Raw genomic sequence first — 26,393 nt, 5'->3', positions numbered from 1 at the left:
CAACCAATACGTCCCTGCTGCAGTTAAGGTTTTTAACTCTAAAACCTTACCCCAGATTCTGTATGGCATCCCTATTTGGATAGCCTTTAATCGCGACCTAGAAGCGCTCCAAGTTAATTTAGACAATTTTTGGGTTTTCCTTGTTGTGTATCTTAATTTGCAACCACCTCTGAACTTGGCCAAAGTCTGTGCGAAACCAAGGCTTGGTTATCAACTATTCGCTACTGGATCGAATTACATTTTAGAATGGAGCAGGGCTCCCTTTTATCTTTACTGTTAAAGGAACTCCACAATACTTCCTGGGACAACATGATTCTGACCAAAATAAGATCAATTGGAGTCTCTCTTGACCATCTAGATCTATCTTCTGAGGCCCACATCTTTAAAATTATCAAACAACGACTTTTGGATATGGAATTTCAGTGGTTACATCCCACTCAACCTTTTGTCTGTTCATCAGCAATGCTGGGTCTTTCGATTAAAACCGAAGGTATCTCCCATTATTATTATTATTTGGATACTCCTTCCCTTCAGAGAGCATTTTACCTTGCCAGGGTTAATGCCTTCCCATCTCGAATTTTGTACGGAAGGTTTCACCAAATTCCAATTCAGGATCGAATTTGCCCATGTGACTCTAACTCCCTGGATATGCTTTAACACATATTACTTGACTGCTCTCTATATGAATCACCACTTGAGAAATGGTTAGGAAATAGGCTACATGCCAGGTCCCACTTGCCTAATAAAGTAAAATGCCAATTCTTAATGAATGATGTAACTTCAGAGATCACTGTGGATGTAGCCAAGTTTTTGGTTGATGAAAATCCAAAATCTTAAAATCTTTGATATTTATGTTTCTCAGTTTTGATCTTATCGTACTGATTTTTAAGATGTATGCTTTCTGTTTGTGATATTTGTCATAATGTCTCTGCCATTAAAGGTTTATGGAATGGAATGGAGAAAGCAGAGCTAGAGTTCAACTGGCAGGCTGGACAGTATGGGAGGAGATGTTCCTTCATTTACCCTGGCCCCAAGGGCCCCAAGCCACTAAGTCCCTTAAACATAAAAAACAGCAACAACAAAAAACAAAACAAAAAACAGCACTTTGAATTATGCCCCCGAACAGATGGGTAATCAGAGGACATCTTGTCAGCTCATTGTGCTCTCCCAGAGGAGCAGAATTGTTACAGACTCCTTTGGGGGAAGGAGTGATCCTAATGTATATATAAATATATGTCTGTCAAGGGCAGTTGTTCAAAAGAATTGGGAGATAGAGGAAGTGAATCTACAGGTAACCTAGACAACTGACGTCTTTTTCTAAGGTTAGTTCAAACAAAAATTTTATTGTTCCTCGTCTGTATTTTTCAAAATGAATATAGAGAGATGATATAGAAAATCTGTAAACTATCATATATGAGGAACATAGCCATGAAACTTGCCATGAAGACATGGTTGGAAGACAATTTATGTCTCAGTATGGGTACTTATTGCAGACTGTATGGGAACACAACCAGTGTATTTGATTTTTCATCCATAGAAATGGTTTCTTTATAAAGGAAGTGTAAAGGACAGGGTGTCCTTCAGAAGTAAATTACCATGTTTGTTTGGGCAACCTGAACATAAATGTGTATCTGTATGAAATATATCCACGTATCCAACACGGATATCCAACACGGATATCTTCAGAAAGATGGAGCATCTTAGAGCTTTGGCTAAGTTTGATTTATGGAAAGCAAATGAATTTTATTTATTAAAATATGTGTACTAAAACTTTAGTTTCTTCCATTATGAAGATATGATTTTTCCTTTATATACCTGCAGTGGAAGGTCTAGAGACTTACTTGTTTTTTTTCATGAAAACTAGGAATTCAGAGAACCTGGTACACATATTGTTATATAAGTGTATGTGTGTGTGTGTGTGTGTGTGTTAAGTGCCATCAAGTCGCTTCCGACTCATGGCGACCCTATGAATCCTGGAGGACTGGGTTATCAAACATCAAATTATACATCCAAACCAAGCAGGGTTTCGGAAGGGCTACAGCACCATAGACCACTGACAAACACTTAACCAACTGGCATTCTCAGGCATTAACGGCCCCACAAAGGCGTTGTATGTGGATTTGGCTGCGGCTTTCGATTCCATAGATAGGAACTGCCTCTGGACAAAACTAGGGACTCTGAATATTGACAGTTGTTTGCTATTCCTACTTCATAGGCTGCACAAGGACACGTTTGCGCAAATCAAAGTAGGGCCCTCAGGCTCTTGGACAAACAAAATTTTTGTAAGTAAAGGAGTCAAACAGGGCTTTGTCTTGGCCCCTCTATTATTCAATCTCTATATCAAAAACATAGTGGAGAGGCTTTCCGGCTTACATTTTCCCCCTCCATCCATTGGCCAACAAAAAGTTTCAGTCCTTCTTTATGCGGATGATATGGCCCTAGTCTTGCTTAACAAAATCGGTCTCAGAAGACTTTTACACCAATTGGGTGACTACTGTAAGGAAGAGGCCCTGCAGATCAATTTTGAAAAAACAAAGGTTTTGGTCTTTAGGAAAAGGCCATTAAAATCCGTGTGGAGCATTCAGAACAACTCAATCAAACAGTGTAGTCTCTTTTAAGCACTTGGGTGTTACTTTTAAAGAGACACTAAACTGGAATGCTCATATAGCCACAATCAAAGCATCTGCTCATCGGATTGTGGGCTCTGTTGTGAGGTTTTACTATTCAAAAGGAGGTTTCCTTATTGACCAGGCCATAAAATTAATTAAGAGCAAGGTCGTCATGTGCTATATGGTGTGGAAATATGGGGTCGATGGATGCTACCGTCCTTGGTGTTGAGGGAATCCAAAACTACTTTCTTAGGTGCATCCTAGCCCTCCCCAAAGGAACCCCAGCAGCCCTGATGAGAGCCGAAACAGGTCTCCCATCTCTCAGGGCCCGTGCGCATCTTGCTGTAATAAAATATTGTGAAAAACATAGGACTATCAGGCCAGACGGGTTTGGTGGCAAAGCTTTTGATTACTTACTGGAAAAAGACCAAGCTCGCCAGAGTCACCTTAATAACATTTACCATCGCTACTCTATACCTGATCATCTTTTAGATGCTGCTTCAGATAAATGTTTACTGGGTGATTAGGTGTTTAGGAATGATGCCTTAATTGACAAAGTAACAATCCAAGTCTAAATTTCCCCCCTGATTCCATAACTATAAGAAAGACTATCTTAGATCTTCCTATTTGGTTAACCTCACATCTCAGATCCTTAGGGTGGCTTTCACCTCCCTAAGATTTCAGACCATGCCTTCAGCCTTTCTGACAGGGTGGTATAACAAAATCCCAAAGGAACATTGCACATGTATCTGTGGATCTTTATCACCGGAGGATATTTTTCATTATGGGCTGTCATGTCCTTTGTATAGTGAGCCTAGAGCTAAATTCTTGGATGGAATTTTGAAGGGAGTACATTTTTGTTCTGAAATTGATAAATTGGTTTTTTTTTACTCTCTGACTCTGATTCACATGTCACCTTCAGAATGCCTCAATTTGCCATTGCGGCCAGCAAGACTGGAGCTCTTGAAGCTATTTAAAACGTTTTTGTATAGGAATGCAAATGAGTGCAATATTTGTTTTAATAGAGATTCTGTATGAAATAGTTTTTATCCAGGCAATGTATATTGAAGCAATTTTATCCCTTTTTAAGCTTTTTGTACAAATGTAAGGATATTTTGTAATGGCCTATGGCTAAACAAATAAATGAATTCTCTCTCTCTATGAATCAATGTGCTCCAAAATGTCCTTTTTTTGACAGCCTTGCTCAGATCTTGCAAACTGAGGGCTGTGGCTTCCTTTATTGAGTCAATCCATCTCTTGTTGGGTCTTCCTCTTTTCCTGCTGCCTTCCACTTTCCCTAGCATTACTGTTTTTTCTATTGACTCTTGTCTTCTCATAATGTGACCAAAATACGATAGCCTCAGTTTAGTCATATTAACCAACGTATAATTGCAATATGATCTTTAGTGCCTCTTCCTTTTCTGAATCCAGCTTGAACATCAGGCATTTCTCTTTCCATATATGGAAGATTTTGGGCATCACTTTACTTGCGTGAGAAATTAATGCAATGGTCTGATAGTTGATGCAATCTTTGACATCTCCTTTATTGGGAATTGGAATGTAAATGGATCGTTTCCAGTCTGTGGGCCATTGTTTTGTTTTCCATATCTGTTGGCATATTCTTGCCAAGATTTGGATGGACTCCATTTCTGTGGCTTGGAATAGCTCTATTGATACCCCATCTGCTCCTGGTGATTTGTTTCTCCCAATTGCTCTCAGTGCAGCTTCACTTTCTAAAACTGTAGGTTCTTCTTCAAAAGATTCTTCTTGGAAGGAATCTGTCATCTCTTCTGTATAGTTCTTCAGTGTATTGTTCCCACCATTTCTTTAGTTTGTCCTATTGAGTTAATGTATTTCCATGCTGATCATTCAGCATGCCTAACCGTGCTTTAAATTTCCCTTTGATTTCTTGGATCTTGTGGAACAGATCTATTCTTCTTACTTTTTTGTTGTTCTCTTCTATTTTGTTACACTGGTTATTATAATAGTTCTCTTTGTCTCTACGTGCCAGTTGCTGGAACGTTGCACCTAAGTGCAACTTTTGATTCTGGAAAGGTGCACCTAAGTGCACCTTTTGATTCTGTCACCTTCTACTTTTGCTTCTTGACTATCTTTTGCAATTTAAGGGGTTTCCTCAGACATCCATCGAGTATAACACTATTTTATTGCTATTTTTTTAAAGCCCTCTATTGGTAGGGGGAGGAAATGGCCACTGTGGCAGCCAAACCTTGTAGGAGTTTAGATGTGTTCCAGTCCACCCATCATTTTCCAGTTAAGGGGTGGATTCTGCTACAATGATATCTGTGAAGCCTCCAGTGAGGAGGAGGATGCCATGATAAGTCCAGGACAAGTCCAGTGCTTTCCTTGTTTAAATGTAAAGGTCTGTGATTGGAGGCAAGATCTACCTGACCATCAGCTATTAGTTGGTGTCTCTCTTCTCAAGGGAAGAGAGATGCCAACTAACAGCCAGCTTTCTCCCTTTCCCTGCCCACTCCTGTACCTCCTGCCAACCCCCCAAACACTCCCAAAATTCCAAGAAATAAATTTTAATTACTCTTAGTATTTTAGGAGTGTTGAAGACATTTCAGGTGCCCACAATCCAACACAAAACAACTGATTTCAGGCATAATTTTGGCTTAAATACACACAAATGTACACCCCTAGTTTGAGTTACACCTAATGCACACCAGTATTTGGGCAACTTTATCCTGGCTCCAAATGCATCCAGTGCTACCTCTTTGTTTATCCTAGCATGAATAGAAAACTATGCCAAGAAGTGTTAAATTTTATCCCAGGAGAGGACTGGGAAGTGAAAACAGATCTAAAAGAAGCTGAGCTGGGCGACCCCTTAACCATTACAATTGCTAATTAAGGGTCTGAGTCATTTGGCCCCTGACAGAGTTGCTGAAGCTTGGCTTTGCTTGTTTCTAGCAACCACTAGGCCATTAGAGCAGTGGCCCACCAGGAAATTATTCTGTAAGTTAAATGGCCAGTCTCATCCCTTGTCTTATGTGACTTATAAATAACTAAAGATTTTGCCTGTGCTTCTTAGCACCAATCCCTTTCCCCAACCAGCTCCCAACTTGTAATGAGAATCATTTTGTGGAGCATAATGTGGTTGGTCATAACAGGGAAGAAGGAGAAAACAGAAGCGTAGAAAGAGGAAAGGAAGCACTTTTGCTTGCTGAAGGGTGTATTGATTTTGCAAGGGAAATACACCAATGCAGCCATTTGTAAATGGCCCTCAAATCATGGTGCCCCCTATACTTCCTTAAAAATTCCAAAGGAGCCCATGGGCTAAAGAAGTCTTGGGCCCCCTGAAGATGAAGCCATGTTACTGTCCAGCTGGCAACAATATGGCATGGCTGAATGTCATTCCATAGGGGGAAGCAAATCCAAGATTGCTAATCCGTGTACAGTCAGAAGAAAGATGTGGACAATCTGCAAATAATTTAAGGAGTGATCATCATGGCTCAGTATTAAAGCAGCTGCTTTGCATACAGAAGATCCCAGATTCAATCACCAGAATCTTAAGTTACAAGGATCAGCTAGTAGTTAATATGAAAAACCTTTGACTAAGACCCTGGACAGCTGCTGACAGTATGAGTAGACAATACAAACCTTGATGGACCAATGCTCTGATTCAATGAATCTTAGTTCTCTGAGCATATTAATATGATACATGTTATTCTAACAATCTATTTGTTATGTCTAATAGATATATTTTATTTTTGTGAGAATACAGTGCAGAAATTTATTTGCCAAATCAATAGCATCCCAGAGAATCACCATGCTGTAGAAGGAAGAGTATAAAGCTCTAGGAGAATTTCCAGGCTTACTTTTTTGGTGAACCGTGTTTACCAGATAGGTATGTATCTCACCTTATACCTAATAACATTTTAAAATTTATTGTAAGAATCTCTCTCTCACACACACAAAAGTATAGTTGTTGATACTTGGAAAAGGATGGTAAATAATATTTCCCAATTTTTATTTTCAGTAATTCATACAAGGATTGAATGAAGATTATTCTCTCATGAACATCAAGAAGATTACTACTCTGTTTCATTTACAAGGCATACACAAGATTCTTGAAATAGTGCCCAGGAGAATTTATCACTACAGAATGTGACAGGATCATACATTAAAAATCAAGAAGAGTACCTGTCCACTTTCCTTATCCTCAGGGTCATAAGTAAACTGCCTCACTGATAAAATCATGCCTTCATCAAGTAGATGATTGAGATGGAATAAATGGCAGATGTCAATCACACCAAGATTACTGTCAAAGAGTTCATTCTCTTGGGGATCACTGACCGTCCAGACCTGCAGATCCCTCTCTTTGGTGTGTTCCTTCTGATCTATATTATCACTGTGATAGGAAATCTGGGGATAATTATCTTAATCAGGACTGATACTCATCTCCATACTCCCATGTACTTCTTCCTCAGCCACTTGGCTTTTGTTGACCTTTGTTATTCCTCTGTCATTGCCCCTAAAATGTTGGCAAACTTTTTAGCAGCAAGGAAAACAATATCATACAATGCATGTGCAGCACAGTTGGGCTGCTTCCTAACATTCATGATCACAGAGTGTTTCCTCCTGGCAGTGATGGCATATGACCGCTATGTGGCCATCTGTAACCCGCTGCTTTATCATGCCATCATGTCCCAGAGAGTGTGTGTCCAACTGATAGCTGCCCCTTATATATACAGCTTTGGTGTCGCTCTGTTCCACACAATAGTGACATTTCGTCTGTCCTTCTGCTCTGCTAATGTGATTAATCATTTCTACTGTGATGACCTCCCACTGTTAGCACTTTCGTGTTCTGACACCACCACCAAACAGATTCTCATCTATGCTTTTGCTGGGTTTGACGTGATATGCTCGCTTCTCATTGTACTCATCTCTTACATTTTTATCCTCTCTAACATCCTCAGAATACGTTCTGCTCAAAGTCGACATAAAGTTTTTTCCACCTGTTCCTCTCATCTGACAGCTGTTACCATCTTCTATGGAACTCTGATGTTTATGTATTTGCAACCTAGAACTAACCACTCACTGGAGACTGATAAAATTGCTTCTGTCTTCTACACACTGGTGATCCCCATGCTGAATCCTTTGATATACAGTCTAAGAAATAAGGAAGTTAAGGATGCTCTGAAGAGATCAACAGAAAGAATTGTTTTTGTTCTCAGATGAAGATTTAGAAGCTCATTATTTCCAATGCATATTATGCCCAGCAATTAAAAGTAACATGGAGGGTTCAATCTCCAGCATCACTTAGAAACGTCAGGTAGTACATAGTGTGAAAGACATCTACCTAAGATCTTGGACAGCCATTGCCAATCTGGGGAGACAATACTGACCTTGATGGACCAATGGTAAAATCAACATTCATTAGCTCTTATAAACAGATGTATACACATACAGGCAGGATATATGTATATTCAGTGTAACGTCTGAACAGGACAAGTATAAGGAATAAATTCTCTTATTGATTTTCTTTGATATCTTTACCATCAACCCACATCCTATACTGCCAATTTCCAGCCCCTAACATTCTTAATATTCTTTATTATAGATTGGTAATTTCTTAAGAAGTTTATGACTGTGACTCCAGTGGTACCTGGAATAACAATGATTTATTGATTACAAGAGTAAATGCTTTGGCCAGTTATACTTTCCTTTTCCCATATTAATATTAATCATGGATGTCAACATATTAAAAGCATGTTGAGTTGGACACTGACCGGGAAGTTTCAAAGAATGTGAAAGCTGTTTAGAAACAATGGGAATTATTATGTTAGGAGAAGAATATTTCTTATTTTTAAGAAGCAACAAGAAAGGGTATTCTAAGTAAGGTCTTCCAGTTGTATCCAATGAAAGTGATCTATGCAGGGTTGGAGGTGTATCCAGTCCTTAGAGATGGTAGCAGGGCTGTTGTCATATATCACCTAACTAATTGGAGGAAAGTATGGCCACCTCTGTTTTATGCTACAGACCACTGACTCAACAGTTTTTCAGTCATATTGGCAACTCTCCCAACTACCCAATGTATGGCACCACATCCCTTCATATCTTGATTATATCATCATTTAACCCCTGTTACATGACATGTTTGGGCCATCTTAAAGGAATCATGAGTGAAAACAAGCTCACTAAGAACTGAGTGGGATTCGAATGAAACACTGCTACTATATCACAAACAGTGGGCAGATCCAGCGCCTTCTTGAGAAAGTAGTCCGGACCCGGGCCCAAGCCCGGGTGGCGGGTTCTCTGCCTCCCCTGGCCCTCCCGCAGAGGGAAGCTTATGATTCCCCCCTCTCCCAGGAGGTTCCTGGAGATCTGCCCTCTGCCGCAAAGACCAGGTGGGAGGAGGCTCTTCGCGAGGAATGAGGGGAGGGTCCCCTTGGGGTGGAGGAAACTGGGACCCCAGAAGGAAGGACTTATGTTCCCCAAAAGCTGCGCTGGGAAGCGCTAGAATGGAGCCACAGCTCCAAGACAGGGGGTCACTTTGGTTTCGTTAAGACCCTACACCTGGTACGGCGGCGCTTTTGGTGGCCAGGGATGCGCCAGGACATAGATGGTTTCGTAAGGTCCTGCCCAACCTGTGCTACCAATAAACGTCTCATGGGAAAGCCCCCCGGACTGCTGAAACCCCTGGAGACCCGGGAGGCTCCCTGGTGGGTGATTGGTATGGACTTTGTAACCAATCTCCCTCCTAGCCAGGGGAAAACCGTGCTTTGGGTCATCACGGATCTGTTTTCTAAGCAGATCCACCTTATTCCGTGCGAGGGGTTGCCCTCAGCCCACAAGTTGGCCCACCTGTTTGTTCAACAGATATTCCGTCTGCATGGTTTTCCTCGGAAGATCGTGAGTGACAGAGGCTCGGTGTTCCTGTCTAAGTTCTGGCAGGCGTTTTTGGGAATTGTGGGGGTACAACAGGGTTTGTCATCAGCCTATCACCCCCAGACAGATGGGCAGACGGAGAGGGTGAATGCTGTTGTTGAATGCTACTTGTGCTGCTTCACCAACTATCACCAGGATAATTGGGTTGATCTGTTACCCTTGGCGGAGTACGCCTATAACAACTCTATGCACTCTGCTACTGGACAGAGTCCCTTTAAGACTGCCTATGGGATAGAATTCGACCCTTTGGGGGCGGTTCCCCTCCCGCCGGGAGGCGACCCTCTGGAGGTATCTGCTTGGTCTAACACTGTCAGAAATACTTGGACTTGTTAAACAGTTGGACCAGGCTAAGGAATGGTCTAACACTGTCAGAAATACTTGGCTGGGACTTGTTAAACAGTTGGACCAGGCTAAGGAATGGTACAAGGAGCAGGCTGACAAACACAGAGCGCCTCAGTGGGATCTTGTAGTCGGCAAAAAGGTGTACCTTTCCACCAAGAACTTAAAGTCCCTGCGTCCTTGTAGAAAACTTTGCCAAAAGTACGTGGGTCCGTTCACTACATCTCGAGTAATCAACGAGGTCACTGCTGAACTGGATCTCCCCAAAACTTTACAGGGAGTGCACCCTGTGTTTCATGTTAGCCTACTGAAACCCTTTTCTCCCACCCTTGATTGGCACCCCGAACCCCCAGGGGCAACACCTATCATGGTGCAGGTGGAACAGCATTTTGAAATTTCTAGGGTCCTGGACTCCAGGCTGCGGAGGGGTCTGCTGGAGTATCTGGTACACTGGAAACATTTAAACTTGAGTCATGATGAGTGGGTTGCGGCAGAACACATGAACGCTCCCTCTCTGATCACCAAGTTCCATCGGAGTTGTCCCGACAAGCCTGGGAACCCGGGGAGGGGGCCTTTGGAGGGGCGGAATGTCAGATAGGGCTTTGGACAGCTCCGTCCTCAAACAAGATGGTTCCCCCGCAAACAAGATGGAGTTCTCCATGCACTCCTTCCCCCCCGGTTTTGCACACGAGCTCCGGCCAGAGATTTACAATTGTATTGAGACCCGCCCGTGTAAATCTTCGATCTGATATTGGGTCCCATGCACAAAACCGAGAGCTCGGCCATCTCCTCCACTGATTGCTCATGATTGTTTCTGTTCAGTTTTACTTAAGTCGTTACCGGCAGGAAACAACTACATTGTCTCTTTGTTTCTGTAACCCTATTGTATCAGCCCTATAAATGTATCCCCATTCCTCCTGTCATGTATTCCAACCTTGCGTGTCTCTTACTGAAATCACTGACTTCTGAAATAAATCTTTGAATCGCTGCTCTGCCTGGATTGAAGGTCTATTGCTGAAACGCTGTGAATTTGCTGGAGCCTGACACCTGGAAAGCCAATATTTGATAGTTTGACAAGCCTCACTCTTATTTTTCAAGAGATAAATCCATCCAAAAAGGGTCCTATCATCAACCACACATAATGCATATTTATTCTTGGACACACTGTCCAGATAGGGGCCACTCAGGTCTATGTGCATGAGCTCTAGGGGTTGGCTACTAACCCTGCTGCTGGCTTTTGCCACTGGACCCCTCCTACTCTTCACTGATTTGCAAACCATGCAGTCCAAGAAAGAGTTGCACTTATTTACTTTCAGTTCACCCCCTAAAGCCTCTAGGGTTTTCCTAAGAGTAGAATATGATGTATGGCCAAGCCTCCTGTGGAAGAGATGCTGGCAGCCATCATGTGGTTTAGGGTTTAATGCTTCCACCGCATTAGACTCTTCTGAGCCACTGTGCACCACATAAACATCTTTGTTAATGTGCCCCTTTAACAACACAGCCTCATTTTTCTTAATCAGGCAGGCTTTGTCCTGAAACACCACCGTATATCCAGCCTGGGTGAGGGCTGAAACACTTAATAGATTATTCTCAAGCCCTGGGACACACAGCACAGACTTGAACGTGTGATTTAACGCAGGAAAAAACACCTCTCACTCACATGCCACCTCCAAACGCTTCCCATCTGCCAAACTTACATGACTCTTGGCAGAACATTTCTTTGCGTTTAACATTGCAGCAGAGTTAACAAAAACCTTGGAAGCTCCACTGTCAATTAGCCAGAGGCTGCTTGCTTCTCCGGCCTCTGCCAGTACTACAGAGGTATGTGAGGAATGTTCAGTCTGTTTACGCTGACGTCTCTTGGCCAGCTCATTAGGGCAGTCTCTTTTGAAGTGCTTTATTGAGGGGACCCTTTTTGCAAGAACCCCCATGTTTTGTAAAGATTGGGTCAGGGGGTCCCGAGATATGGGGCCCGGAAGGGGTCCCCCCAAAATCGCCCACAGGAATAAAGGCATTAAAAACGCATTCGCGCCTTTCTGTGGCTCTGGGTGGGCATGTTTTGAGGTAGAGGTCCCAAAATCTCAGTGTACCTTGAGGAGAACCTTCTTGCAAGAACCCCCAAGTTTATTGAAGATTGGGTCAGGGACCCCCGAGTTATGGGGCCCGGAAGGGGTCCCCCATCTGCCCATTGGAATAAAGCCATTAAAAGGGATGTACTAAAACGAATGACAAGTCAGCCCATTGGAAGCAATGGGAGAGGCTTCCCAGCCCACTGAAGATAATGGGAGAGGGGAATGTCGGTTGACTTGCATAGACTCCACTGAAATACATTACAGGGGATGTACTAAAACGAATGACAGGCTAGCCCATTCAAAACAACAGGAGCGGCTGCTCAGCCCATTGGAAACAATAGGAACCAGCCAGAGAGAGACTCACTGACCCACAGTTAACTCCACATGAAGTTGGAAACCAGTGAAAACAGTAGAAAGCACAGTCCCACACAGAGGAAATCAAGCCCACCCCCCAAGCAGAACAGGTAAACCCACCCCCTTTGGCTTCTCCCCTCAAACACACACACACATACACACACAGAATCTCCCACCCCCCACATACACACACACAGGAAAAAAATTATAGAGAATTATAGAGAAAAGCCCCCAAATGGGTCTTACTGTGGATGTCTTCTTCTCTTCTATCAGGAGCAGGGACTGGGAGGACTCAGGAGTAATCCTATCCAATATGATTCTAGCAGACTCACACACACATACTCTCTGGCACGGGAGGTTTTGCCTTGGATTTGCCGCTCTCTAGATGCACATTAAGGATTACCTGCTTCTAGATGCACATTAAGGATTACCTGCTTCCATTCATTCCAATGGGTGGATTAGGGGGGACCCCATAACTCAGGATTAATTGCCTTTTAGTCAGACCCCCGGGCCGGGGTAATGGTATGGCCCAACTGCTGAGGCAACCAGACCCCCAGGCCGGGGTAATGGTACGGCTCAACTCGAATGTGTTTTTAAAGGCTGTAATGGGCTGATCATGGGGGACCCCTTCCGGGCCCCATAACTGGGGACCCCCTGCCTCAATCGTCACCAAACTTGGGGGTTCTTGCAAGAAGGGTAACCTCAAGCTACGCTGAATGTTTGGGGCCTCTATCTCCAAAAATGCCCCCCCAGAGCCACGGAAAGTTGCAAATGTGTTTTTAATGCCTTTATTCCTGTGGGCGATTTTGGGGGGGACCCCTTCCAGGCCCCATAACTGGGGACCCCCTGCACCAACCGTCACCAAACTTGGGGGTTCTTGCCAGAAGGGTCACCTCAAGCTACGCTGAAAGTTCGGGGCCTCTACCTCCAAAAATGTTCCCCCCGGAGCGGCAGAAAGGTGCGAATGTGTTTTTTATGCCTTTATTCCTGTGGGCGATTTTGGGGGGACCCCTTCCGGGCCCCATAACTCAGGACCCCCAGCCCCAATCATCACCAAACTTGGGGGTTCTTGCAAGAAGGGTCATCTCAAGCTATGCTGAAAGTGTGGAACCTCTACCTCCAAAAATGCCCCACCCTGGAGCCACGGAATTGTGCGAATGTGTTTTTAATGCCTTTATTCCTGTGGGTGATTTGGGGGGACCCCTTCCAGGCCCCATAATTCGGGACCCCCTGCCCCAATCATCACCAAACTTGGGGGTTCTTGCAAGAAGGGTCACCTCAAGCTACGCTGAAAGTTTGGGACCTCTACCTCCAAATATGCCCCGCCAGAGCCGCAGAAAGGTGCGAATGTGTTTTTAATGTTTTATGATTATGCTGCTGATTCAGAGCCCCTGAATTTGCTGGATTTATTTGGCAATTGTCCCGAACTCACCGAATTCGGCTCGTTGTTTTCTTGCCTTTTTTGAATTCGGTTCCATCCGAACTAGAAACCGCTGAATCGGGGAAAATTCAGCTGTTTTTCAGTTCGGGATGAACCGAATCGACAGCCCTAATGCAAACCTAGCCAGGCGTGACAGAAAGACAGAGAGAAATGTCCACAACTCTAACCTGTGGTGCTATCAAGAAAGCATATTTTGTGCGGCAGCCACACCTTAGATTTCCCCCTCTTTTATTTGCCTAGCATCAACAGCAGTGGCTCCTCCAGGCCGAGCCCCAGAGCCAATCGTGGTACCGGCTGTCCTGGTCCACGATCCATGGACAGGATCATTGGAGACCCTTGCAAAACCCACCTTGTGTTGTGCCACCCATGGGATATGCGTGAGTCTTGGGGTGGGACACCTCTTCCAAACAGAGGGCACTTGGATGAAGATCGTTGGTTTTGGTCTTTTCCAGCTCCTGCTGAATCGCCCTCACTGGCGAGGGGAGAGTCTGACTCTGGAGTGTTCCTGGATCAGGTCCAGGCACTGGAGGAACACTCACAGTCGCAGTGCTCCTGTAAGTTTAATGAGTGCTGGGCAAGGGTGGGTCAGGGACCAAGATCTTCCTCCCCCCTTCCTCCTTCCTTTTTGGAAAAGCCATGCTTCCCTCGGTGTTGCTGGCTAACCATTTTCTTCTATTGATCAACCTTTCCTCCCCCCCACCCCTGCAGTTGACCAGCTAGAGGAGCGCCTCAGCCTCCTGGAGCAGCAGGTGTTCAGCCCATAATGTCTCCTGGTTTAAAAGTTTACATTTAAAACAAAAAACTGAAAAATAAGTTATGACTGTTGACCACTGTTTAAAAAGTAGACATGTAAAAATTTAAAAAACAGTTATGGTTGTGTGAAGTTGATCTACTATTTGTACAAAAAATGTAAATAGTTGAAATGTTACAAAGTTAAAGTGCTTGCACAGTTTTCAAAAAATTTAAAATTGATGTTTATTTTTATACAAAGTTTCTATGGTTGCACAGTTTATTCAAAGGTTTGTATTTTAAATTGCTTGAGTTGTGGTTGATGTGGGGGAAGAGGTCTAAAACACACACAGGTGAGGCAAACACAGACTTCAATAGGAAGTAAGCAAAGAACAGACACCGGTTCTACTTTCCTATCCCCCTTTGGTGTACCCCACCTCACAACTAGTGCAGCCAGCCTTACACAAAGCTAAATACCAGACAGTATCACAAACAAAGCAGCTACCTAGAAGCGGAGGAATAATAACCAACGAGGACAGACCTCAATGGGAATCAAGCACAGATCACCAAACTTCGCCTGTTACCTCGGTCTCAATTCCTCCCCAACATCCAGCAAAGTAGTTCGCAGGAAGCTGGCAAGCGGCAAACCCCCCAGAAACAGGCAGAAAACCCAACAGTGGTTAGGAATGCCCAGAATGGCACACAAACCCATGTTTTCCCCATGGAAAGAAGGCCTCCCCCAAACACAACTACAGGATTTCCTCCCTTCTTTGGTGGCCTCCCCCAAACACAACTACAGGATTTCCTCCCAAAAAAACACAAGAGGCCCCAACCTAACCTTTAGTAAATTCTGGTTTTTTGGTTTGTTTTTTTTTTGGTTTTTTTTTTAAACCTAGCTGGTGAGCCTGGTCTAGAAAACCTAAGTTGAACGAGTCACACTGCCCTGGAGATGGATTTGTAAACCTTTTTAAAAGGGGGAAGTGATGCCTAGGAGATTTAGCCTATCTAAATCTGAGCTCCAATAATGGATCCCTCAGGAACCAGGAGGAGGAGTTTTCTTTTCTCTGCAAGGTCACTCTTCCCTCACCGTTGAATACTACATCTACTGGCAGCCAGGAGGCTGCCCCAACAACTGTTTGACCTTTTAAGCTATTTAAATATCAAGATCCATCTCTTGCCCTTTGAAAGACCTAGCTGAGCCTAGTTGTTGAGAATGAAGCTGACCCGCCCTACTCCTATGGTTTAAATGTATGCCCAGACACTCCCTAATAGATCTTGTTAAACTGAGGGAACACACACAGCCCTGGCAGAGAGACAGAGACAACCCTCACTCCAGGCACAGTTGGCAACCATCTACAAATGACCCAAGGACTGGAGGGGGCAGGGCAGTTGGCGAGCGGAGGGAAAGACTCGCACACGTGCGCACCGCCGCACGGGCTCTACTCCCGGCGAGGACTGGCCATGGCCACAGGCCACGGGCAGAAGAAAAGCAGCAGAACGCAACCTCCCGAAGAGGCCAGTGGGCAAACACAAACACACGGCAGAACCGGCACACCCCTCCCCCTCAAACCAGCACGGCTCGGCTCAACCCCAAATAAAGGTGAGCAGTCACCAAATCCCCCCCCCCTCAAGCCAGTACAGCTCGGCTCAAAGCACCTACAAAAGCACAACGCTAACTCCCGCAGAGGCGAGCGGCCACAAACACAACCCCCCGGAGAACTGGCAAACCCCCCCTTTGGCTCCCCCCCAGAAACTGCTCCCCCCCCACACACACACAGAGAGAATCTGGTGTGGTGGTGGTGCTGATGCTTTCTGACAGAAAAAGAGAAAGTTGGGCTGGTTTTAGTAGAAATACAAGGAGATCTCCAGTCGCTTCCTGGAGGTTGGCAAGCCTCCCCATCTGGGCTCTTGAAGGAATGCTTGAATGCAGGAAGAGCTGGTGTGTGTGTCTTTCCTCAAATTAATTCCTTACTAAGATGCATAAATCTTCACTGATGAGGGGATGACACTTTGTACATGCTCTGAGGCATGCTCTTTTATTATAAATTATGATGGCTCTAGCATAGAAAGTAGCCTTTTTTTAAAATGTGGTGTTGGAGGAGAGTGTCACAGATAACTTGGACTGCCAAAGGGGAAAAAAACCCAACATCAGGACAAAATCCCCGGGGTACCTCAGCACCCTGAATGCAAGATCGCGCACCTTGAGGTAGCGGAGGAGGAGGCGCATCTCTTCTTTGCACCAACTTCGCAAAGCCATTTTCCCCGAGTGAGCCCAATGCACGGGGGCTCGTGGGAGCGGGAGGGCGGGGCACGGGGTGTTGCACTGGCACACGCGAATGTGTTTGTAATGGCATTATTGCAAAGGGCAGATCATGCGGCGGAAAGGTGCAAATGTGTTTTTTATGCCTTTATTCCTGTGGGCGATTTTGGGGGAGACCCCTTCCGGGCCCCATAACTTCAGGCCCCATGCCACAGTCATCAACAAAATTGGGTGTTCTTGCAAGAAGGGTCCCCTCAAGCCACGCTGAAATTCTGGGACCTCTACATTCAACCCCCCCCCCGGAGCAGGTGAACAGGAGGACGTGACATGACGGGAGCTTGGGGGCGGGGTCCTAATCAGCTTTCTTACCCATTGCTTCCATCGGAGCTGACATGGGGAAAGTCAGTCTGAGGGGGCATGGAAGCGATGTGCAGGGGCTGGCAAAGCATGAGGGTTATATTACAGAGGCGCAACCAAAACTTTTGGTTATAATTTCTTTTTATTTCTAGGTGCTTATACGGCCGTCCTTATTTTAGTTCCCAAGCACACAACACACATGCTCGAAATAAAACAGTTTGCGGGTGACTTTTAGTCAGAAGTTGGCCGGCGCTCAGGGCTATGCTGGTTCTACTAGGGCTCGAGATGGAGGGCGCGCTCACGGGCGGCGTGACCGTACAGCCACCCGAGGAAGACGTGTGCCTCTTATCAGCAGGTTCTGTCTTTCTGCTGACTGCCCTAGGCTTGCCCAGCTTTTGGGTGTGCCATCCTGGTAGGGATAAAATATGGGGAGGAGCCCTGTGCTCCAGAGGGGGATCGAGCTCAAGGTCCCCCTCCTTTTAACCTGAGGTCTCCTCACCAATGGGGGGACCTTTCCCTTATTTGTACAAAGATAGAAAGAACACCCTTAAACATCAGAAAATAAATACACGGACATGTTTACATGGAGGGTCTCATTTTCAAAGAGACAGAGCTGATTTCTAAGTCTCCCGGCTCTGCCACAGAGGGGCTGGTGTATGCCAATTGCCGGTTACTAAGCATACTGGGATAATTGTACCTTTAAGCGTTCTGGGCGGTGCTCAGAGCGCGGCTTTGTGACAGGTAGGAGAGATAAGAGAGACAGGTTTTTTTTACCTGCTGTGGAGCAGGATGTTTGGGGGAGATGAGGGGGGGCAACCATAATCTGCGAAGGGGTCCTGCCGAAGGCTCCGGTGTCTGCAAGCTCCACGCTACCTTTCGACCCAGCCAACTAGCATGGGTCCAAGGGAGCGGGACGACCGTCCGAAACCTTGGCGATCCCCAGGGAAATGAGTCCCACCTTTGTAGAAAAGCTCCAGGGACTCCTCCTGACGGCCCACCATGTTCTCTCAGGCCTGCTGAAATCTCCCACCCTGTCAGCCCTTGGCCCACAGAACCAGAAAACACCACAAAGTCATATAGAGTCCAAACAGATGGCTTTTACTGGTCAATTAGGCATACAGTGCAAACGAATAAAATGACAGCTATGAGAGGCTCACTAGCTGGGAGTTATTATAAGGCAGGAAAGGCGGGAGATTACACGTACAGGCTGAATACAGTTTCCCAGGAGCTGGGTTCCCAGGCCTAGGCATGCGACCTTGGGGGGCAGACAATACAACGCAGAGACAGAGGCAATAACGAAACCGAGATAGCAGCCTGACATTCTGCTCCCCTCAAGGCCCCCTCCCAGTTCGCAAGGGGGCTGGCCGATCTGGGTAAGCACTGTGAAAGGCGTCGACGAGGTCGGGGGCGGAGACATCCCGTGCGCGTACCCATTCGTCATAGGCAGGGGGGAAATGTTTCCAACGGACCAAATATTGCAGGTTGCCATGGTGAACACGGGAGTCAAGGATCTTGGAGACTTCGAAGTGTTCCTCCCCCCCCACCATGATGGGTTGCGCAGGAGGTGGGTCCGGATGCCACCGTGGAGAAGCAACATGGGGTTTGAGGAGGCTAATGTGGAAAACAGGATGCACACGCCTCAAGGATTTGGGGAGAGCCAGTTCCACCGTGACAGGGTTTATGACCCGGGTGATGGGGAAAGGGCCAATGTATTTAGCATTGAGCTTATGGCACGGTTGGGTGGAACGGAGATTTTTGGTGGAAAGGTAAACCAAAGTACCCACTTGCAGATCACCCCCGGGGGAGCGATGTTTGTCAGCTTGTGCTTTGTATTTACGTTTGGCTCGGTCGAGGTTGCTAACGAGCCAGGGCCAAGTGGTACGGAGGGCGTGTGCCCAGGAGGCAATGTCGGGGTTCCCCTCCCCCTCTATATCATCTGTAGGAGCGATGGGACTGAAATCTTGTCCATACACAGCAAAAAATGGGCTAAAACCTGTGGATTGATGCATGGCATTATTGTAGGCATATTCTGCTAAAGGTAACAGTTCTACCCAGTTATCCTGGTGGTAGTTAACATAACAGCGTAAATAACATTCAAGTACAGCATTGACACGTTCAGTTTGACCATCGGTTTGAGGATGGTATGCACTAGACAACCCTTGTTCCACTCCCACCAACTTGAGGAAAGCTTTCCAAAACTTAGAAACGAAACCACTGCCGCGGTCACAAATTATCTTACGCGGAAACGAATGTAAACGAAAGATATGCGTCACGAAGAGGCGGGCCAGTTTCTGAGCAGAGGGGATCCCTGCGCATGGAATCAAATGTATTTGCTTAGAAAACAAATCAGTAACAACCCACAACACAGTTTTACCCCCACTGAGAGGGAGATCAGTCATGAAGTCCATAGCAATCACTTCCCAAGGTTTGCTGGGCGTTTCAAGAGGTTGTAGCAGTCCCGGGGGTTTGCCCTGCGATCGTTTCGCAGCGGCACAAACGGGACAGCTGCGGATGAAGGAGTCAATGTCGGAACGCATTCCCCCCCACCAGAACTGTCTGCGCAATAAGTGAAGGGTTTTCAGAAACCCAAAGTGCCCAGCTGTTTTGGCTCCATGGGCTAAATGTAAAACGTCCTTTCGGAGAGCCTTGGGGACATATAATTTCGAGTCCTTGTACCAGGATCCTCCTTGTTCCAAAACACCAGGAGGTAGGGTATGAGCGGAACGTTCTAAAAGGCACTGGTCCCGAAGGACAGTTAAAAAGGACTTGGAGATGGGGATTTTGGAGGGGGCCCCCCCGTCGGCCATGGAGATCTTAGAAACAGTTATGGGGCTAGTGCTTACGTGCGGCGGCGCGCAGACTGCAGGCGGCTGGGCGGTCGGAGGGGTAGGAAGGGCGGGAACTCCGGTTCGTTGCGGTGGCGGCTGGGCAGCCGGTTGAGCTGGCGGAGCTTGTACGTTGGGTAAGGTGTGCTGATGCTGGGATCGAGTTTGTACAGCCAGCATAGGTAGAGCCCCACGTTGCATAGGGGTGAACAGAGAGTTGGTGGGTCTTTCGAGTTTTACCGGATATTGTGGTAAACGGGAGAGGGCATCCGCAAGAACGTTCTGTTTCCCAGGGACGTGCTTCAGGGTGAAACGGAACTGCGCAAAGAACTCCGCCCACCGTTGTTGTTTCGCCGATAGCTTATGGGACCCCGTGAGGGCAGCTAGATTTTTGTGATCGGTCCAAACCTCAAAGGGGACTTTAGACCCTTCCAAGAATTGTCGCCATAGAGTCAGTGCATGATGAACTGCTGAGGCCTCTTTCTCCCAGATGGGCCAGTTTAATTGAGCGTGCGCAAATTTTTTTGAAAAGTAAGCGCAAGGGTGAAGAAGACCATCCGGTCCTTGCTGGAGGAGAGCCCCTCCCATGGCTACATCGGAAGCATCGACTTGCACAATGAACATTTGATTTGGGTCTGGGTGCTGTAGCACCGGCTCCGAAGTGAAGAGGCGTTTGAGGGCCAGAAAGGCGGCTTGGCATTGCTCAGTCCATAGGATTTTCGCGGAGGGCAAGGCAGCCGAGCTTACTTTTCCCTTAGTTTTCAGTAGGTCCGTAATGGGTAGAGCCACCTGGGCGAAGTTAGGGATGAATCCTCGATAGAAGTTTGCAAATCCCAGAAATTGCTGTACTTGCTTCCGGTTGGTGGGGGGAGTCCAATCGAGGACGGCTTGGACTTTGGCGGGGTCCATGCGAAGACCTTGGTGGGAGATGATGTATCCTAAAAACGTGAGTTTGCTTTGGTGAAATTCGCACTTAGCTAGTTTTGCGAAAAGTTGATGGTTACGCAGGCGTTGCAGAACTTCCCTGACCAGAGCCACATGCTCGTCCATAGTTTTCGAATAAATGAGAATGTCATCTAAGTAGACCACCACCCCACGATATAGAAGGTCATGTAGGATTTCATTGATGAGTTGCATGAAGACCCCCGGAGCCCCTTTTAATCCGAACGGCATCACAAGGAATTCATACATTCCGAAACAGCTAGAGAAGGCAGTGAGGTGCTCATCCCCTTCGCGGATACGGACTCGGTAGTAAGCTTCCACCAAGTCTAATTTAGAGAACACACGGCCTTCCTGTAATTGTCCCAAAATATCGGATATTAATGGGATAGGATAGGCATTGGTCTGGGTAACCGCATTGAGCTTTCTGAAGTCAATGCATAGGCGAAGGTCGCCCTCTTTTTTCCGGACGAAAAACGCGGGGGCCGAGTTTGGGGCATTCGAAGGGCGAATGAACCCTCTGGCGAGGTTTTTGTCCAAAAAGTCCCGGAGGACAGTGCGCTCGGAAGCGCTCATAGGGTAAATCTTACTCTTGGTTAATGTGCAGTCCTTTACCACTTCAATCGCACAGTCTGAGGCCCGGTGGGGGGGTAAGGCATCACATTCCTTAAGGTCGAAGACATCTTCAAAGTCCCGGTATACAGCGGGTAGAGCCGGTGGTGCTGGGGCAGTAGAGGTTAATGCTGGAACGGGCGGATATAGCAGAGCAAAGTTTTGCCGATGCTGGTCGCAGGTGGGACTAGCGAAGGAGATAGTGTTTGTTTCCCAATCAATACTGGGACTATGTCCTTTAATCCAGTTTATTCCCAAGACCACTTCAAATCGGATAGGGGCTATAGTGAAGTCTATTTGTTCCCAGTGGGAACCAATTCCCATTGCCACCCCTATGGTGCGGTGATCAACTGGACCCCCCTGGAAATGGCTTCCGTCCATTTGGGCAAATTGGACGGGGGCGGGTAAAGCCTCAGAGTCGGCTCTGAGTGCAGCAAAAGTGGTTTCGCTTATGAGAGTGCGACAGCAACCGGAGTCAATTAGTGCTTTGACGGGGATTTGTGGGCCACCGTTAAGTTGCTGTAAAACTGCATCCACGTAGACGGTGGAGTCCACGTCTTTAATTTTGGTAGGAGCATTCGGTTTGATAGGAAGATCCTGAGAGGTCTGTGGAGACGCTCCATTCACCACAGACCGGAGCCGTTTTTTGACAAGTCGAGGGGAGATTCCAGGTTTAGGGCTGGAGAAATCCAAGGATTTTCCTCATCCGAAGAGGGAAAATCGTCCCCCAATGGGGCACTTGTAATCCGAGACCCGGCGGGGTCGTTGGTAGTAGGCAGGGAGGCTGGGTCCCCGGCATGGAGTGCAGAGGGTGTGGGTCTTCCCGGAGCTGCGCTGCGGGTGGCCGCGGTGCCTCTGCGTGGTGGACGACCTCGGGCGCGGGTTGTCGTGCTGGGACGAAATATTTCCTGGCGGCGTGGGCAAACGGCTGCAAAGTGGCCCATTTCTCCGCAAGTAAGACAGGCACCCCTCTGAAATCGGGCTTCACGTTCCTGGGGCGGACGTGGGGGATTTCGTGGGACGAGCAGTGGTGCCTTGGGTTGAGGCTTTTGGGTGCCTTTTTCCTTGTGCTTTTGACGGACGAGAGAAATGAAGCGTCGGCGGCTTTCCACTTCCTCGGCTAATAGGATCCAGTCTTCGAGGGTATCGGGATCGCCTCGCATGTAAGACCAGTTCAGAATGTCAGGATGCAAGGCTTCCCTGAAATGATGGATCAGGGTGGTCTCGGGCCAACCTACAATTTTACTTGCCAGTCGTTGAAATTCATCGGCAAATTCTCGAACTGTAGCAGAGCCTTGTTTTAATTGTAAGAGTTCCGTTTTGGCTCTTTCCCCCAGGAAGGGGTCCTCAAACCTCCTTCTCAGGGCAGTCATGAAGTTGTTGAGGGAACGAATAGCACGAGAGCGGGTGTCAAACTGGAGGACCATCCAGTCAGCCGCTTTACCTGTCAGAAGGGAAGCTACGTAACGCACCCGGCTGTCTTCCGTGGGGAAAAGTTGTCCTTGTTCTCGCATATAACTGTCCCCTTGATGCAAGAAACAAGGCAAAGTCTCGAGAGATCCGTCATACGTAGTCCTCAATTTGAGTTGCTTCCAAGGACCGGGCGCAGGTTGACCCGGTTGCACTGGTGGTCCGGGCGGAGGGACAACAGGAGCTCCAGGAGGCAAGGGTGGAGCAGGCACATTAGCGGGTGGTTGCACGGGTGGTCCGGGCGGAGGAGCAACAGGAGCTCCAGGAAACAAGGGTGGAGCAGGCACATTAGCGGGTGGCTGTACGGGTACCCCCTGACCCGGTATCGGAACGGGCTGTCTCAGAGCTATCAGGGTTTGTTGTAATTGCCTGTTCTCCTGAAGCATACGTTCCATTACTTCCTGGAGTTGATCAACACGGTCGGAGAGCTCCCGATTCTGGGCTCTTAAGAGATGAGCCTCCTCACTTGGGCCACCAGTAAGATGAGGCTTACTGGTCCGGAAGCTTGTGGCCCATTGAGAGCTATCCCCATATAAATCCTCGTCTTCTGACTCTTCTGAGTCTCGACGTCGGTCAGCCAAACGGCGTGCGCGTTGGGTCGCGCGCGACGGGACAAACGCCGGGGAAAAGGATAGACCTGATAGCCCTAGTACATTGCCCTTAGGGCGCGTGTCCACGTTCGCCTGATTCCTAATCCTTGCTGCAGCCGCCCTGGCTGCTTCCGCAGCCTCTCTCTCTCTTGCGACCTTAGCCGCTTCGGCGGCTTGCTGATCCGCAAGAACTTTGGCGTTCTCAAGTCTCAGGGCAGTCTCTGCCGTAATGCGCGGCAAAAGTTCTGTCTCCAGGAGTGAGAGTATGGGGTCGGGTTCCCCGCCCAGCAGAGGTTGTACTCGAACCGCCAGTGCGGGTGCCTCGGCTCCGAAGGTCGAGGTCAAAATGCCCCACCCCGGAGCCACGGAATTGTGCGAATGTGTTTTTAATGCCTTTATTCCTGTGGGTGATTTGGGGGGACCCCTTCCAGGCCCCATAATTCGGGACCCCCTGCCCCAATCATCACCAAACTTGGGGGTTCTTGCAAGAAGGGTCACCTCAAGCTACACTGAAAGTTTGGGACCTCTACCTCCAAATATGCCCCGCCAGAGCCGCAGAAAGGTGCGAATGTGTTTTTAATGTTTTATGATTATGCTGCTGATTCAGAGCCCCTGAATTTGCTGGATTTATTTGGCAATTGTCCCGAAGTCACCGAATTCGGCTCGTTGTTTTCTTGCCTTTTTTGAATTCGGTTCCATCCGAACTAGAAACCGCTGAATCGGGGAAAATTCAGCTGTTTTTCAGTTCGGGATGAACCGAATCGACAGCCCTAATGCAAACCTAGCCAGGCGTGACAGAAAGACAGAGAGAAATGTCCACAACTCTAACCTGTGGTGCTATCAAGAAAGCATATTTTGTGCGGCAGCCACACCTTAGATTTCCCCCTCTTTTATTTGCCTAGCATCAACAGCAGTGGCTCCTCCAGGCCGAGCCCCAGAGCCAATCGTGGTACCGGCTGTCCTGGTCCACGATCCATGGACAGGATCATTGGAGACCCTTGCAAAACCCACCTTGTGTTGTGCCACCCATGGGATATGCGTGAGTCTTGGGGTGGGACACCTCTTCCAAACAGAGGGCACTTGGATGAAGATCGTTGGTTTTGGTCTTTTCCAGCTCCTGCTGAATCGCCCTCACTGGCGAGGGGAGAGTCTGACTCTGGAGTGTTCCTGGATCAGGTCCAGGCACTGGAGGAACACTCACAGTCGCAGTGCTCCTGTAAGTTTAATGAGTGCTGGGCAAGGGTGGGTCAGGGACCAAGATCTTCCTCCCCCCTTCCTCCTTCCTTTTTGGAAAAGCCATGCTTCCCTCGGTGTTGCTGGCTAACCATTTTCTTCTATTGATCAACCTTTCCTCCCCCCCACCCCTGCAGTTGACCAGCTAGAGGAGCGCCTCAGCCTCCTGGAGCAGCAGGTGTTCAGCCCATAATGTCTCCTGGTTTAAAAGTTTACATTTAAAACAAAAAACTGAAAAATAAGTTATGACTGTTGACCACTGTTTAAAAAGTAGACATGTAAAAATTTAAAAAACAGTTATGGTTGTGTGAAGTTGATCTACTATTTGTACAAAAAATGTAAATAGTTGAAATGTTACAAAGTTAAAGTGCTTGCACAGTTTTCAAAAAATTTAAAATTGATGTTTATTTTTATACAAAGTTTCTATGGTTGCACAGTTTATTCAAAGGTTTGTATTTTAAATTGCTTGAGTTGTGGTTGATGTGGGGGAAGAGGTCTAAAACACACACAGGTGAGGCAAACACAGACTTCAATAGGAAGTAAGCAAAGAACAGACACCGGTTCTACTTTCCTATTCCCCTTTGGTGTACCCCACCTCACAACTAGTGCAGCCAGCCTTACACAAAGCTAAATACCAGACAGTATCACAAACAAAGCAGCTACCTAGAAGCGGAGGAATAATAACCAACGAGGACAGACCTCAATGGGAATCAAGCACAGATCACCAAACTTCGCCTGTTACCTCGGTCTCAATTCCTCCCCAACATCCAGCAAAGTAGTTCGCAGGAAGCTGGCAAGCGGCAAACCCCCCAGAAACAGGCAGAAAACCCAACAGTGGTTAGGAATGCCCAGAATGGCACACAAACCCATGTTTTCCCCATGGAAAGAAGGCCTCCCCCAAACACAACTACAGGATTTCCTCCCTTCTTTGGTGGCCTCCCCCAAACACAACTACAGGATTTCCTCCCAAAAAAACACAAGAGGCCCCAACCTAACCTTTAGTAAATTCTGGTTTTTTGGTTTGTTTTTTTTTTGTTTTTTTTTTTAAACCTAGCTGGTGAGCCTGGTCTAGAAAACCTAAGTTGAACGAGTCACACTGCCCTGGAGATGGATTTGTAAACCTTTTTAAAAGGGGGAAGTGATGCCTAGGAGATTTAGCCTATCTAAATCTGAGCTCCAATAATGGATCCCTCAGGAACCAGGAGGAGGAGTTTTCTTTTCTCTGCAAGGTCACTCTTCCCTCACCGTTGAATACTACATCTACTGGCAGCCAGGAGGCTGCCCCAACAACTGTTTGACCTTTTAAGCTATTTAAATATCAAGATCCATCTCTTGCCCTTTGAAAGACCTAGCTGAGCCTAGTTGTTGAGAATGAAGCTGACCCGCCCTACTCCTATGGTTTAAATGTATGCCCAGACACTCCCTAATAGATCTTGTTAAACTGAGGGAACACACACAGCCCTGGCAGAGAGACAGAGACAACCCTCACTCCAGGCACAGTTGGCAACCATCTACAAATGACCCAAGGACTGGAGGGGGCAGGGCAGTTGGCGAGCGGAGGGAAAGACTCGCACACGTGCGCACCGCCGCACGGGCTCTACTCCCGGCGAGGACTGGCCATGGCCACAGGCCACGGGCAGAAGAAAAGCAG

General features: G+C 47.0%; 1 protein-coding gene across 1 annotated transcript; it reads left to right on the top strand.

Moving 5' to 3' along the window:
* Nucleotides 1–6,845: 6,845 nt before the first annotated feature.
* LOC130478772 (olfactory receptor 1038-like) lies at nucleotides 6,846–7,811 on the top strand. The gene has a single exon (XM_056850986.1). The coding sequence runs from the start codon at nucleotides 6,864–6,866 to the stop codon at nucleotides 7,809–7,811; it is 948 nt and encodes a 315-aa protein (XP_056706964.1). The 5' UTR covers nucleotides 6,846–6,863.
* The last annotated feature ends 18,582 nt before the right edge of the window (nucleotides 7,812–26,393 follow it).

The sequence above is a fragment of the Euleptes europaea genome, chromosome 6 (assembly GCF_029931775.1).
Source record: "Euleptes europaea isolate rEulEur1 chromosome 6, rEulEur1.hap1, whole genome shotgun sequence".
Taxonomy (NCBI): domain Eukaryota; kingdom Metazoa; phylum Chordata; class Lepidosauria; order Squamata; family Sphaerodactylidae; genus Euleptes; species Euleptes europaea.
The sequence above is the reverse complement of the archived record's forward strand: the minus strand, read 5'-3'. Positions and strand labels throughout refer to the sequence as shown.